The 15,259-nt window shown below is 27.6% G+C and overlaps 2 protein-coding genes across 2 annotated transcripts; one reads left to right on the forward strand and one right to left on the reverse strand.

Moving 5' to 3' along the window:
- Positions 1 to 750: 750 nt before the first annotated feature.
- Positions 751 to 9,966, forward strand: LOC145746145 (ATPase MORC2-like). Its single transcript, XM_082564343.1, has 22 exons — positions 751 to 889; positions 1,504 to 1,649; positions 1,968 to 2,070; positions 2,327 to 2,507; positions 2,593 to 2,686; positions 2,776 to 2,890; positions 3,086 to 3,214; positions 3,403 to 3,482; positions 3,583 to 3,757; positions 3,970 to 4,110; positions 5,289 to 5,404; positions 5,490 to 5,660; positions 6,005 to 6,243; positions 6,388 to 6,588; positions 6,893 to 6,988; positions 7,506 to 7,593; positions 7,845 to 7,978; positions 8,314 to 8,431; positions 8,720 to 8,798; positions 9,053 to 9,146; positions 9,253 to 9,408; positions 9,576 to 9,966. Exons 1-22 carry the CDS (start codon positions 825 to 827, stop codon positions 9,642 to 9,644), a joined length of 2,790 nt encoding a protein of 929 aa, XP_082420469.1. The 5' UTR covers positions 751 to 824; the 3' UTR covers positions 9,645 to 9,966.
- A 315-nt stretch (positions 9,967 to 10,281) lies between these two features.
- Positions 10,282 to 14,616, reverse strand: LOC145741825 (interferon-induced protein 44-like). Its single transcript, XM_082559491.1, has 9 exons — positions 14,595 to 14,616; positions 14,324 to 14,381; positions 13,864 to 14,068; positions 13,446 to 13,598; positions 12,451 to 12,622; positions 12,123 to 12,232; positions 11,603 to 11,772; positions 10,830 to 11,058; positions 10,282 to 10,410 (listed from the first exon to the last, which is right to left on the reverse strand). Exons 1-9 carry the CDS (start codon positions 14,614 to 14,616, stop codon positions 10,282 to 10,284), a joined length of 1,248 nt encoding a protein of 415 aa, XP_082415617.1.
- Positions 14,617 to 15,259: the final 643 nt, after the last annotated feature.

The raw sequence follows: 15,259 nt of genomic DNA on the forward strand, positions 1-15,259 counted from the left end.
CTAAACTACCATACCACAGGCATGACTATGGGCAAAATATATATTAAATGTTAACCATACTGTAAAACATGTTTTTAAAACGTGATCTTACGTTTAAAACTAAAAAGTTATAATAAGTTAAAGAAACATGTTTATGTTTTTTTTTGACAATTACTCAGAAGATGAACCTAAGCACAAGTTAAATTATGTCACGATCGTTAGACGAATTGATGCTAAGGGTAATAGCACAGGACAGCACCACTTAAGCTCCTTAAATCCCTACTACTTCCATTTAAAAAGATCTTTGAATGGGACGCTATAAACAAAACTTGTTAGTTACCAACTAATAATTTTAGTGCTTTCGACTAAAAAACACTGTACTGTGACAGGAATTTTTACTCGAAATTTTTTTTTAATTTAATAGTGTAATTAAATATTGTTTATTGTTTTTGTTAACTAATTTATTAGCATAATTTTTACGAAAAAAATTTTAAACTTTCTATTTCTAAAGTTTATCCTCATTGTAAAAATATCTAATTTTGGAAACACTGCGAGAAATTAAATTGTTTCCAAACTTTCAATAACGTGTGCTTAAGCAGTAAATCAAATTTTACCGAAGTTTAAATTGTTTTACTTTCTAAAGATAGTATTAGTTTAATTTTATATCTTAAATTTAATTAGTTTTAAATATAACAACAAACCGTAGTGACTTATTTGCTATACTTTTGTTTAGAATTTTGTATTAAAATATTTATACTTTTTGAAATTTTTAGACATTACATTACTTCTGTAGGTTTCTTTAAAATTCAATTTATTGATGCTTAAATTTTACCTAATTTGTTAAAATGGAGACAATTTACCCATCTTTAACAAGGGCAGGACTTACCCAGAATTATTTGCACACTAATTCGTAAGTTTTAAATTTTTTTTTTTTAGTTTTTACAGTTTTAAAAAACCCAATAACATAATTGTAATTTTATGTAACACTGTTGACTTATAAATTATTGTAAAACTTAAAATAGAAATCTTGTTATAATAAGTAGCTTATAGGCTGTGTGACTATTAGTTTATTTTCAACAATAAATAATTAAATTATAGAATATATACATTCTGACATTAAGAAGTATTATCTGATTATACACCCGGCAGCGTGGTGTAGTGGTAGGAACACTTGCTACACCACACATGAGGTGGTGGGTTCAATCTCCACTGCTCTCATGCTGTAGTGCCGTTAAGTAAAGTGCTGAAAACGGTATGAACTCCTGCTGAGCTAGCACTTAATTAGCAGTAGAAATTATATAATCTATAATATCCCAAACTGCCACAGGCAACTTGAGACTGGGTAACTGATGTTCTTTTATGTTTAAGTCGCGCATTCGACTTTCCCACACCGAGGATAAAATAAATACAAAAAAATATATATGTATACAATAAAGTTTTGTTTTCTCTTAAATTTATTATCATATTATTTTGACTTGTATTGTGAATTTTGTTTTTCTATTTTAAAAATGTTTTAACTTTTAGCACCACTCATGAGTTTTTATTTGGAGCCCTGGCAGAGTTGGTAGACAATGCACGAGATGCAGCAGCAACTAAAATAAATGTTTATTCTGTACCAAACAAAACTTTAAGAGGAGGTTTTATGCTAAACTTTCTAGATGATGGGGAAGGTAAGAAATATATTCATTAAAGAAAAAAGTTGTTTTCCTTCAATCACATATTTTTGCATTTCACAATTTTTTGAAAGATATCTGTATAAACTCCCAACACATAACTTAACAGAAGTTGTAACTAAATATAACAAATGTATAAAGGAATTATTTTTATTATTGCAACATTTTGTAATAAACTTCACCCTAACTTACTGATAAGAAATTTAAATTTATATTTAAATGCTGTGTTTTTATTGTGATGTATCTTCTATATAAGGTATCTTTTAAATTTATACTTTACTGCTAACTTAACCTGTGTTTTTTGTTTGTTTTAAGGCATGAGTCCTACAGACGTAGCAAATATTGTTCAATTTGGAAAATCCTTTAAAAGATCAGCTAGTAATCATATGATTGGTCAATATGGAAATGGTTTAAAATCGTAAGCATTAAAGTTATTTTTGTGTGAAAAAATAGAAAATAATAGTCAAAAAAATCATTAATTTATCTTTTTTGGTTGTAATCTTTAGGTGGTGTGCACTTTATTAATCATGACTTGAAAAGTTATGTAGTCCAAAAAAACTACACTATTTATTCTACGTATACTTTTAAACTGTTTTAAAATTAGTTATTTGTTTACCTTTGTTTGATCCATACTATTTGTTATTTATTTTTTATTGTTTATACTTAATTTTTAGTGGCTCAATGCGAATTGGAAATGACTTTATTCTTTTCACCAAAAAAGGCCACCAGCTAACCTGTCTAATGCTATCGAGAACATTTCATGATCATGAAAATATAGATAGCATTATTGTACCCATGCCAATATGGGATTGTGATAATAAAAGACCTGTACTACAAACTGGAGGAAGAGAAAGGGTGAAAAAAAAAATTTTTTTTAATGTTTTTAAAATTAAAAATTTTTAATTCAGTTTTTTTTTAATTCAGTTCATTATTTTTTTAGTATGAAGCTGAAATGAACTTGATTCTTAAATATTCCCCTTTCAAATCTGAAAAAGAAATTTTAAAACAATTTGAAAATATCAAAGATCAAACAGGTATGAAATACAGTTATATTTATTTTGTAGGCCTATGAATTTATAATTAAGACATCCAAATAGGTCATATTTATGCATGTTTTTTTTAGGTACTCTTATTATAATCTACAACTTAAAGTTATTGGACAGTGGGGAGCCTGAATTAGATGTTGAAAGCGATCCAAATGATATTAGGATGGCAGAGATGGATCCTGATGATGATAGGTGACTGTGTTTAGATTACCTGTACTTTACAGTTTAAAAAAAAGTTAAAAATTATAAAAAAAACGCGAAACAAGCAAAAATAATATGTATTATTTATCAAGATTATATAATAATAAAAAACTATTTTTCCGATACATATTGATGTTTCAGATTTTTTTGGTTTGTTGAACCTTTTTTCATAAATTTTTGTTTTAGTAATTGGCCGGAAAGAGTTTCATTTAAAGCTTATGCTTCGATCTTATATCTCGATCCAAGAATGAAGGTTTATGTTCAAGGAAAAAAGATCAGAACCAAAAGATTGGCCTGTACTTTATATAAACCCAAGTATGTTGTTATATCTCATCACTAGTTTAAGTTAAGCTTATAGGAATAAAAGGTTAAAATGTTGGTAATACCCTTTTGTTTTGATATTTTAGTTTCTAAATATAGACTAAAGTTATTATTAACTTTTGTTTTTTGGTGAAAAAGTTGGTAAATTTAAAATTTTTTTTTACTTTTTATTTTTTTTTTAGAATGTATAAATTTTCGTCGTCAAGATTTAAGAAAAGGTCAGAAGAAGAAGTGGCAAAGGCAGAACAAGGATATAGAATTGGTTTGTTAATATTACAATCTAATAAATATAAACATCTTTTGTGCTTAGGACTTCTAAATCTAAATGCATTACCTAAATTTTTTTTAATTTATTTTTTTAGCTGATGAAAGGGCAAAAGAAGCAGAAAGCAAAAGTCGAGATTTAGAGAAAAAGTTGGCCATGAAATCAAAACCTAGGAAAGAAGAATTAACTGAGTTAAGATTGGTACAGGATAAAGCAATTGGAGTTAGAAAGATGGCTACTTCAAAAAGAGACGCAGCAAACTTCAAAAAAAAGTAAATTTCCTTTAAATTTGTAAATAAGATAAAGCTCAAGTTCCAAATTTAATAAAAATTGACAAAACTTAGATAAAATTGTATGTTTTTTTTGGTGCAAGTTTTGTTATAATAACAAAATTATGAAAATGTTTAAAAAATATGGTTTTTAGATATAAAAATTTATAAAACTTTTTAAATATTAATTTCTAAATTTATTATTTATTTTCCAGAGCACTTAAGGACAAAAAAACGTTAGATTTCGTGTTTGGTTTTAACCTGGAAAATCGAAAATATTACGGAATGTTTGTTTATAATTGCAGCCGACTTATTAGAATGTACGAGAGAGTTGGACCCCAAATGAACGGGGGAATGTAAGTTTTAATCTTATGTTTATATAATTATTTCTCACTAATCGATAGCCAGCCTTGCAGTTGATATTTTATTTGTTGAAATATGGTTGCAACCGTGAGCGTCAATCCAAAAAAATAAATAAATAAATTTAGGGGTGCCAAAAAATAGTAAAATCTTCGCTAAAAAATCCTGTTTTGAAGTGCTCATTAAACTTAACTCTTAACAGTCTTAAATTTAATATTTGCAAAGATAGCAGACAACATTCGTCTTTAACCAACTGAAGTACAATTATTACGTGAAATAAGGCTCCAGACAATCCGTTTTTGTTTCGCAATAATGCCAGTTTTAGACAACCTACAACATGGCATGCAGAATATGCTGTTTTTTGGCAACATATCAAAAAAAAGCGCTTATATAACTATCAATTATACGCGAAAAATGCAACATTTGCAAACAACCTAGGGGTGCCACATATATTCAGCACCTATTAAAATTATAAATGGGGGTGCATGGACCCCCTGCACCCCCAGGATCGACGCCAGTGGTTGCAACTCTTAACTAAACTTGTATAAGCCTACAGTAATTTACCTGTGCACCACAATTAGCATCACCCTAGCCAAATCTAAAGTTTTTTTTACTATTTTACGATAATTATTTTTTTGTGATGTTGTCTGATATTTAAACTACTAATTGTTAGAATTAGGGCATCTAAGTACTAATAGCAGCTCATTAAATAAATTTCATAAACGAAAAAACTTCTGAATTGTAAAGTACTTTCAAATGGAACTGTAAATTAGATTATTTAAAATGTTAGTCTTTGGTGTGTTAATAGATATAGCCTCTTTTGGTTTATTTTTATGTATTATTTTTAATAAAGGAACACAATTTATAGCACATGATTAAATATTAATTTAATTTACTTTGGTTTAAAAAATCTTCTTACTTTGACACTTGTTATTGTCGTTATTTGATATCATTAAAACGCAAAGTTTTAAAGGAAGTTGTTGAACGACAATGGATTTACTTTTACTCTTATCATCTATTCATTAAGTTTATCATTTTTTAAATAACCTATTTTTAACTATTTTTAACTACTTTTTTTAAAGTATATTATAAAAATAAAGAAAACTTTTAATAAGAATAAAAATATTTTAGTGAAGATGTTTTTGGATTTTTTTTATTTTATTAAAACTTTTAGAAATTGTGCTGGTATAATTGGAGTGGTGAACGTACCATATCTTGTATTAGAGCCAACCCACAACAAACAACACTTTGCTGATAACAAGGAGTACAGACATTTACTAAAAGCAATGGGTAAACTATATAAAAAACTTAGCATGCCTACTCTTTAAAAAAAATACTTAAAAAACTAATTTCTATTTTGATTTTAAAAATTTAGGGGACCACTTACAATGTTATTGGAAGGACTCAAAAATCTCCTCAGGAAGGGGGGTCCATGGTTTTTGGGAGAATTTTGGGTACCTGTCTGATTCGTGGGGGGATTTACCCTCAAATGAGATGAAGTATTGTCGATACAGAGCAATGCATATTCCTAAAGTTATACAATGTGGTAAGTTAATAAAATATTTGTTATCCAGTTTCAAATGTTGGTTTATATAAAAACCATTTAATTAACTACCATTTTTAAAACAATTTTTTAACATTTAAACCAGTAAAATCTATTTTAAACTTTTTTTTACATTTTAAAACCAGTAAAAAACACTTTCAAACCATTTTTTTACATTTTAAACCATTATTGTAAGCCATGTTTTTACATATTAAACCAGTAAAAACCACATTTTTACATATTAAACCAGTAGAAACCACTTTTTTTACCCTTTTTTATATTTGAAACCAGTAAAAAACATTTAAGTTACAACAAATTAACCATTAAAAACCATATTTATGACTTAGATGGTTGTTTAAAATGGCGAACCATCCCATTCCAAAGCAGCCAGGTGGGAAAAGATCCACCAGATAATTGGATTTGTTCGATGAACCCCGACACAAGTTACAACCGCTGTCAGTGCCAAGAAAATCTTCCACAACTCCCACTCGGCGAGTTCTCAAAGGATACAAAGTCAAGTGAGCAAAGAAAAAATGAAATCGAGGACAAAATGGAAAAAATGCAGCGAGAATTAAACAAAGTTTCGGTAAAAAAAATAATTTATAACATTTTTATATTTATTGAATTTTAAATTTAATTTTAATTTTATTTTTATTTTTATTTTAAATTTTTTGCATTTCTATTATCTTATTTTAAAAATTATTTAAATATTTTTTTATTTTAAATTAAGAAACTTCAAACAGTCACAAGCAGTCGAGATGCTTTTCGCAAGCTTGCATCGCCCTCTAGTGGTAGGAGGAGGATCTCCACATACTCTTCCGATGAAGAGGAAGCAGTCTCATCTGACCCTAACTTCGACGATGATGAATATTCTCCTCCGAAGGAAAGAAGCGTGAGAGACTTCATGACCCCAACATCCGGAGGTTTTAAGGTAAATTGAATTTTTTTAAAATTTAAATAGAAATAATTAAAATATTTAAATTGTTTTCGTATAATTTTTTTTTTTAATTTACAATTTTTTTATTCTAATTTTTAAATTATAATACCTAAAAATTATTTTTAAATTTATGATAATTTTTTTGGGGGTTTCTGTTTAATTATTAGTTTTTTATTTATGATATGTAATACCTTATGTTACTTCTATTTAAATTGTATTGGTACTACTCCTATATAATCTCTTCTATTACGAAACAAACTAAAACTATAAAAAATTAAATTTATGAAAAATTTTTTAGAGAAAAGTTGAAGGTCATCGAGGTGTTGCTAAAAAATCTGCTTCAGTTTTTCCTTCAAGAAACTCCAATGTTCCTTACAAGAAAACTAAACTTGAGGTGAAATTAAAATTAATTTTATTAAAACTTTAATTTTGTAGAACAACTTAGAATGTAAATAACATTTGTTGGTAGACTTATTGTTTATTTCATACTTTTATTTTTGATGTGGAAAGGTTGACTTATCAACTTAAACATAGAGTAACATAAGTTGCCCCGACCAAGTCTCGATTTGCCTTTGACAGTTTGTGACAATAATATAATATTTGCCCATTAAATATAAGCTGCTGATTCAGAGCTGGCTTAGCAGGAGGTAATACCATTTTTAGTGCATTACCCAAGAGAGCTACAGTGAAAGCAGTGGGGATCGAACCCAGAACCTCAGAACCTTGTGTAGTAAAGTCAAGTGTTGTGACCACTTCACCACTCTGCTGGTTTATGTGTTTTACATTTATACTTAAAAATGCTCTGCCACAAATGGTATTAAACTCAAGATCTTAGGTTTAAAGACACAAAATGCTACAGATGCACTTATTCCTATACTGAGCACATTTGTTTTAAATAAATTGTTGTTTAGTATGTAAACAAGAGAGTGGAATGGAGTAGCGACGAAGATGTTGTTGAAGTCAGTGGTAAGAACGGACAAAGTAACAACTACAATAAAGGTAGGTTTAAAAAGTTATTTTTTATTTGTTCAAAAAGAGGGTCTAAGTTAAAACTTATAAAAAAAAACAGTTATGAAAAAAAAGTTCTTAAATAAAAAGGTATGGAAAATACAAAAAGTTAAGAAAATGAAAATATTTGTTTAAAAAAAATGTGTAATTCTTTTCAAAATGAATTTAATTTTTGTACTGTTTATTTTTTTAAATATTGATTTTTTTTAAATAGTCTTCTGTAATATTTTTCTTATTATTAGTTGTTGAAACCAGAATAGGGAAGAAAGTGGAGGTAAATATTAGTGGAAAATGGAGACAAGGTCGAATTATTTTAGCCAAACACATCAAGAATCAACCAACTAAATATAAAGTTAAATTTGATCAACATACGCAAGTGAGTAATCCTTAATAATTAAAAAAAAAATTTTAAAAATATATTTTAACTAGTATTTAAATTTAGAATATATTTTAACTAGTATTTATTATATATATTAATTTATTTTTAATTAAAAAAAAAAATTGTGTTTTTTTTAATAAAATATAAGACATTTTTTTAATATTATTTTCCTTGTATATTTGTTTTTATAAAAATATTGTTAAAATTAATATTGTTCAAGCAATTTTATTCAAAAAAAGTAATTTAAATAAATTTATTTAATTATTCAAAAAGGGTAAACAAAAATATATTTGTTCAAATTTAAAAAAAATACATTTTTAAATTAATTTCAGGACAAGTTTGATAAATGGTGTGAGGAGGGATCAAGTGATTTAAGATTCGTCGGAAAATCTGATCTTATCATGAACGGTGCAAACTCTCCGAATAAAATTAAAAGAAATAATTCTGCAGGTGGGTAAAATATGCTCCCACGTAAAACAAAATGTTAAAAAAATAAATTTAAAAAATATGCTTGTTTTAATTTTGTTGAGTAAATTTTTTACCCAAAAAACCTTAAAAAAATTTTACCCCCAAAAAAATTTTACCCCTAAATTTTACCCTAAAAACCTTAAAAAAATTTACCCCCAAAAAAATTTTACCCAAAAAATCTTAAAAAATGCACATATAGAAAAACTGTAATTGATTTAGAGCTAAAGCTTAAGAAGATTTTTTGTTATAATTGGATTTTTGTTGTTATAGAAAGTAGTACATCTTCTTCCCACCTTAAAATGGATAACTCAACCTTAGAACTTCATGAAAATGCACTTGGAAAATTAAGGTAAAAACAACATAGTTTTTATATACTAGGTATTGACTCTACTGTATTTTTTGTTTTATTTGTCTCCCATGAACTTTTCAAAAAAATTTTTGTTTCTTAAAATTATGTATATCAGGTTTTTACAAAATATGCTTCTACAGGTAATCAGTGTAAATTAAACCCTAGGTCTATTTGTCTTTTCGCAAACCCAAAATTATTATACCGAGATAAAAGTGTTGTGTTTCCTATATTTATATATTCGATTAATTATCCAGAACTTGCCTTCGTTATTTTCTACCTCCCCAATGGAAAATGCCCAAAGAAGAAATCAACAACTTAACATTGAAAGAATTAGTGGACTTTCCTATGGTATGTAATGCAAATGTACATCTACAATTTTTCCATCTTTTTCAAAAAAAATAAAATCAATTTTTTCAAAAAAGATAAAATTTTCTTAAAATTTTTGTTTGTTTAGGATGACTTTTTTGATCATTATGAGAAAGGGTTACGCCGCTTAGTAAGCAATTTTCGATCACAAGCTGACCAGCAGAGGGCGTCAGCTGATGCAGCAAAAGAAGAATTAAAAGATACCAAGCAAATGTTAATCGAATTATTAAACAAATTTGACCAGGTATGAACTAAAAATACTAATTTTAAGATAAATATGTTTAATAAGCAAAAAAGGGGTCAGGTTTAAGCCACACCAATGCCACACTATGGCCAAAAAAAAATTCTAAATTTGTTTATATTTGTTATTTTAAATTCATCTTTAATAAAAATATAAATTTCGTTATTTAGGACACCCCTGAAATGGGCGTAGAAGAAGTTGTAATATACACAAAGAGTTACTTAGACAATACAACTTGACATATTTAAATTACACCATATCTATTGGGTTAGTAGACACCGTACCTACCTACATAACACAGAGACAGAAAATGGCCAAAGTGGGCCAACTACATAAGATTTCAAAATTAAAACTAGTTATATTTTGTGCTACTTCACACTTAAAAAAAAACAAAATTTAAGAAATATTTTCTTGAATTAAGCTATTTTGATTAAAAAAGGGCTTCATTCATTGATTGTTAATATTAGATAGATAGTAATCATGTTTTTTACTAAAGTTGTTCCTTTTTATTTTTTATTTTCGTCAAGTTTTTATGACGCCCTTCTTAAATAATTCGTTCTTTGTGAATAAAATATTTTGCCATTCTTTGTAATATTGGGATTTTTATTTTAAAAAAACAAGAATTGTATTTGTTATAGTTGTATAAGTTTATGTATAACACCATACATCATTTACAATATTTATTCCTAAAATTTCTTAGGCATAAAGCAACCTTTTTTGGGCAAAAAAAAGAGTTCCCTTAACTTACTACATAGGGTTATGTTATACCATTTTACTTTAACCAATTCTTAAAAATAAAATCTCTTTTTAAACAAAAAAACGACATTTTTTATTTACAAATAATACAATATTTACAAATTTATTTTGACCCTATATTTAAGCTGTTATTTCTTGAGGCAATGCTGGGTGGTTTGGACTCGCGTCAACAACCTTAAGTGGGCTCATCTGATCATTTTTAATCCCTTTTTCGTTTTCCTCTTCTAGTATTTCAATCGGTTGTTCTTTCTAAAAAAATGTTAATGAAAATACTTGTTAGCAGGCTACAGGACCTAATTATACTAAAAGGCAACTTCCTAACATCAACTACTGAGAGTTTTTGATGTACTGAACAGAAATCATAAATGACAACTACATAAGGTCCTGGATTCGATCCCCACTGCTCTTATGCTGTAGCGCCCTTGAGTGAGGCGCTATAAACGGTTTTAACTTCTGCTATGCTATTACGTAATTAGCAGTCTAAATATAGGGCAATTATAATCTATATTATCCCAAACTGCCAAAGGAAACTCGAGACTAGGTCGGGGTAACAAATGGGACTCTATGTTAAGGTCGTGAAGCTGACCTTTCCACACCAAGGATAAATAAATATCGAAAAAAGGCTGCCCGAACATTTACATTTAACAAAGCTAAACAACATCCAATACCTCAGCTGGTAACACTCTTGACATTGGTGTTCCGTGTCCGCCGTTTAGCAAACTCTTTCCTAGCGGGGTATTTTGTACACTGACTCCAGGAATACGTCCAGCTACGGCGGTGGGTGTCCCTGATCCGTTGCCTGACGACCAAGCTTGCTTTGTCTGCGTGTTTGGATTTGTCCGCAATGTAGCGTTGCGTGTCCAAGCATCGGTGCTGGTTTTTTCCGGTTGTACATATCTAAAAAAATGTTTTATTGCTAAAGTATCTTTTATTTTAAAGTCGAAAAAATTAGCCTAATGTTAAGTAATTTGTATAATTCTGATCAAGTTTTTATTTGTAAGAGTTAGAAAAAGTCGACAGTGCGAAATAGCCTACTTTTAATTAGCCCACTTTAAAACTTGTTTAATTTTTGTAACGTAATTATGTCAATTGGCAAAGAAAGGTAAATCTTTAATGGAAATAAGTGGCCTAGTAGCCTAGGCCTGTTTTTAATAAAGGTTTACGACATAACAACTTACCGCAGGTGCAATTAGAGATAACTAGTCGCGATAAAAGAAAATGATAAATTATTCATTTTTAATAAAACTTAAGACATTTTAAAGGTTGGCCTATTATGGAAAACTATAATTATTCTCAAGCGAGTAAACACCAGAACTTCATTAACGAGTTTTTTTTTTATTTTATTGTCATTAATGTATAATAAAAACCTATCGTTTTAATTTTACTACTACATGTTAAACTACTACTATGATTATAAGCAATACATAAATTAGTTCTCTACCCGATTTGTGATTGAACAAGGCATTCGTCAAAATAATTGTCAGTAAATCTAAGCATTTGCTGCAAAGCACTCAACGCCAGCAAATCGACCCATGGGTCCAACTCAATTTCGTGAGTGTAGTTTTTAACCGGTAGCACGTGGCTGACTGGTACCCCTACTTTCGTACTGGCCTAAAAATTAAAATTTTAAAAATGTATTCCAAAATTAAGCAAAATTTTAAATTTACCTAAGGTGCAATAAACGGTATGAACTCCTGCTGAACCAGCACTTAATCAGCAGCTTATAATTATCGAGGATTTATAATCTATAATACTCTAAACTGCCAAAGAGAATTTAAACCCAAGTTGGGGTAACTCATGTTACACTACGTTTAGATCGTAAAGTCAACCATTCCACATCAAAAATAAAAGCATTTAAATAATTAAGTAACTCATAATATTAAATTAAAAGTTTTGCAATCTTATATTGCGTAAAACCTTTTTAAATTACTGATAATTATATGTAAACACAATTAAATTACCTGTGCAACAATGTGTTGAATCATTGTACTTTTGTATACCAATGATAAGTCAGCTCCAGTATTGGAGCAAGCTCGATCTATCTTAGTCACCAAAACAATTAACGGTATCCCTACAACAAAAATAATGCATTTTATACATAAATATTATGTCCAATATAAAGAAATATTAATAATGTTTTATAAAGCTTTGCTGGGCATCGAACTTGTGATCTTCAGTACAGTATTTAAAATAATTTGCCACAAAAACTATTATGCTAGTTTGATGCTAGTGTTTAATAAACCTAACGTCTTGGAAAATAATAATTTTATTTGGAAAACTTATATTTACCTCTGCCAGTTATTTTTGTTCGCATCTCGCACATTTTATTCCAGAACTCTTCGCTCATGTTATTCATTTCGTTGGCGTCCAACACAAACACACAACAATGTACTTTGTCTTGGAGTGTCGGGATCTTCTTAAAACCTGACATTTCAGGAGAGATATTACCAGATGGATCAAACTATTAAAAAAAAGTTATTATTTAAAAAAATAAAAATACTTTGATTGTGTTTTGTTATTCAAAAAAGGGCAGCTGAATAAATGTTAAATTTCATTTTTTTAATTGCTAATTAAAGTTAGTTTAAAGAGGCTAAATAAGGAATTAAATAAACGTCAAATAAGTTAATTTTTGATTCTTATCTATAAGTTTTCACAGATTTATTTTTAAAGTTAATTTTTAATTTTTGTTTATATGAATTATTAAGTGTGTTTACACAAAAGTTAAAATTCCGATACATTTTTTTGCTACAACGACATTCGCAATACGTCAAAATTTAGTGTGTTTATGGCTTTAAAGTTTTTAAGATAAACAGTTAAAAAAATTTGGCATTAAATTTTAAAATCCGCATCAAAGTTTAATGAACTGAGTGTTATTAAACAATGTTATACATTAAAACTTTAATTTGGGGTAATGTAAAGATATTATATAGGTCACATATAATTTGATATAATACAGTTTTTAACATGCATTTTGCCATAGTATTTGTTAGAAAATGAATTTGCAATTTTATGTTTATTTAAAAGAGCAAACATTGCATTTGTTGATTAGAAAAAGATTTCTGTTGGCATTTAGTCGTTCGCCAGAAAAGCTTTTTCATCAATATTTAAAAATATATAAAGGTGAGAATGATTACATTTACACAAAAATGTTAATCTTTGTGTTTTTGAAATATACACTGTAAATTACTAGATTTTTTACTTTAAAATTAAAACAAAAGTTTACGCAATTCGAATTTAATTTTTTTTTTTTGCCCAATAAATTAAATATATATATTTTTTTTTACCTGATGATTGTCTGGCACATGCCCATCTAACACATAGGGAAGTTCTGTTGTATCAAAACCTTTTCGTTTTTCGTCTTCTATTCCCATGGAATCTACGATCTTAAAATTTAGAATTTTTCCCTCTCGACCGTTTCGTACTTGATATGCTCTCATCTGCAGTTTAAAAAATTGACTTAAAAAGTTAATTTTATTTTGGTTTTTACATTAAAAATATTAAAAAATTATAGTAATGCGTTTGAATATAGAAAAAATAAATTATACGAAAATCATATATAAGGATGAAAAATGCTTTCTTTATTTATAAAATTGATTTTATATTTTTATACCGCTTTAAAATATTATTTATTTTTTCTCCTACACACTATATTGCGCAAAAAAACTAAATAAAAATTTGGAGTGTTTAGTAAAGTTGACTTACCCTAGTTGTTATAGATCTTTGGTCACGTGGGCTTCCCACAGGGGCTTGTGCGGTCACGTGGTTGCGAAAGATCGAATTAATGCTGTTAAAAAACGACGACTTTCCAACATTAACATGGCCCAAAAGTAAAATCCTCGCACAGTTTACACCAACTTGGTTCAAAGGTTGATATTCCTTGATCGTTTCAATTAATTGGTATCGCGTTCTGGTGTGTTGAACATAAATTTTTATTTGTAAAAAGAGCAAGTTTTTTTTATTTGTAAAAAGAGAAGTTTGTAGGTTAGATTAAAATTTAAAATATGATTTAAACTTGATTTAATTCTTTAAAGTTACTGGTGATTTAGGCCAAAATTTTAAAGAAAAATTAAACTATCAAACTGCTTTACACTTATACAGATAAAAAATATAACTATAAGTTTTTATTAAAATTAAACTCGAGTTTTTTAAATAAATTTCTTACTGTTCGTCCCATGTCAGTGACCTCCACGGCGATTTTAGCAAGTTACCATGTGTTAACACTAAACAAAAAATTATCAAAAATAAAATAAAAAATTAAAAACAATATTGTCCTTTTAAAATATTACTTTAATGTTTTTAAAAATAATTGTTCAATGTTACTTACTAGTTAACTTATTCATTGCACCGCCTATAGATAAAAAAAATATTTTTTAAATATTTAAGTTAAATAAAATGAAATGTATTTAATAACAAAAATTATAAATAAAACTTACCTTTGGTATTTCCATTACCCATCTTAAATTATTATTCAGGACTTTAGAACTATAAATATTTTTAATAAATCTATGGGCTACAAAATAAGTAAAATGGATTAGGCAATCCTAAAAAATATACTTGATGCTTATAAAGATTTAAAAAGTTAATTGTAACTTTTTTGCTTTAAAAACTTAAGTTTATTTTTTTTGTAGTTTATGCTAAAGCTATTCTTATTATACTAATCTTTTACAAGAATGATAAACTCTCCGATCGTTTGCATTTGTTTTACATTATTTATGTACTTCCTCGCCACTTGAAGGGAATTAAATATTGATGTAATTTAGAAGTGTACATGAATTTGTAATATCTTTTTGTCATAAACTTTTCGTTGTTTATAACCCTAAGTTTTCATAATTTAAAACGTATTTTGAGATAATATTTTATTAAAAAAGGAAGGCTAAATTGTATTTAATTTTTTATTAAGCTAACTCTTTTAAACCTAAAGAATTAAACTCTATTTAACTTATGCTTAATTATGTTTTTATTGGGTCAAATTGTTTTTAAATGACTGTCTTTAGTTGTAGCTTACTTTGTGTTTACTAACAATACTTTATAATAATCTTAACTTATGAAATATGTTTAATGTTTTGAAGATATTTATATTCCTCCTATCCATTGAATG

The sequence above is a fragment of the Corella eumyota genome, chromosome 1 (assembly GCF_963082875.1).
Source record: "Corella eumyota chromosome 1, kaCorEumy4.1, whole genome shotgun sequence".
NCBI lineage: Eukaryota > Metazoa > Chordata > Ascidiacea > Phlebobranchia > Corellidae > Corella > Corella eumyota.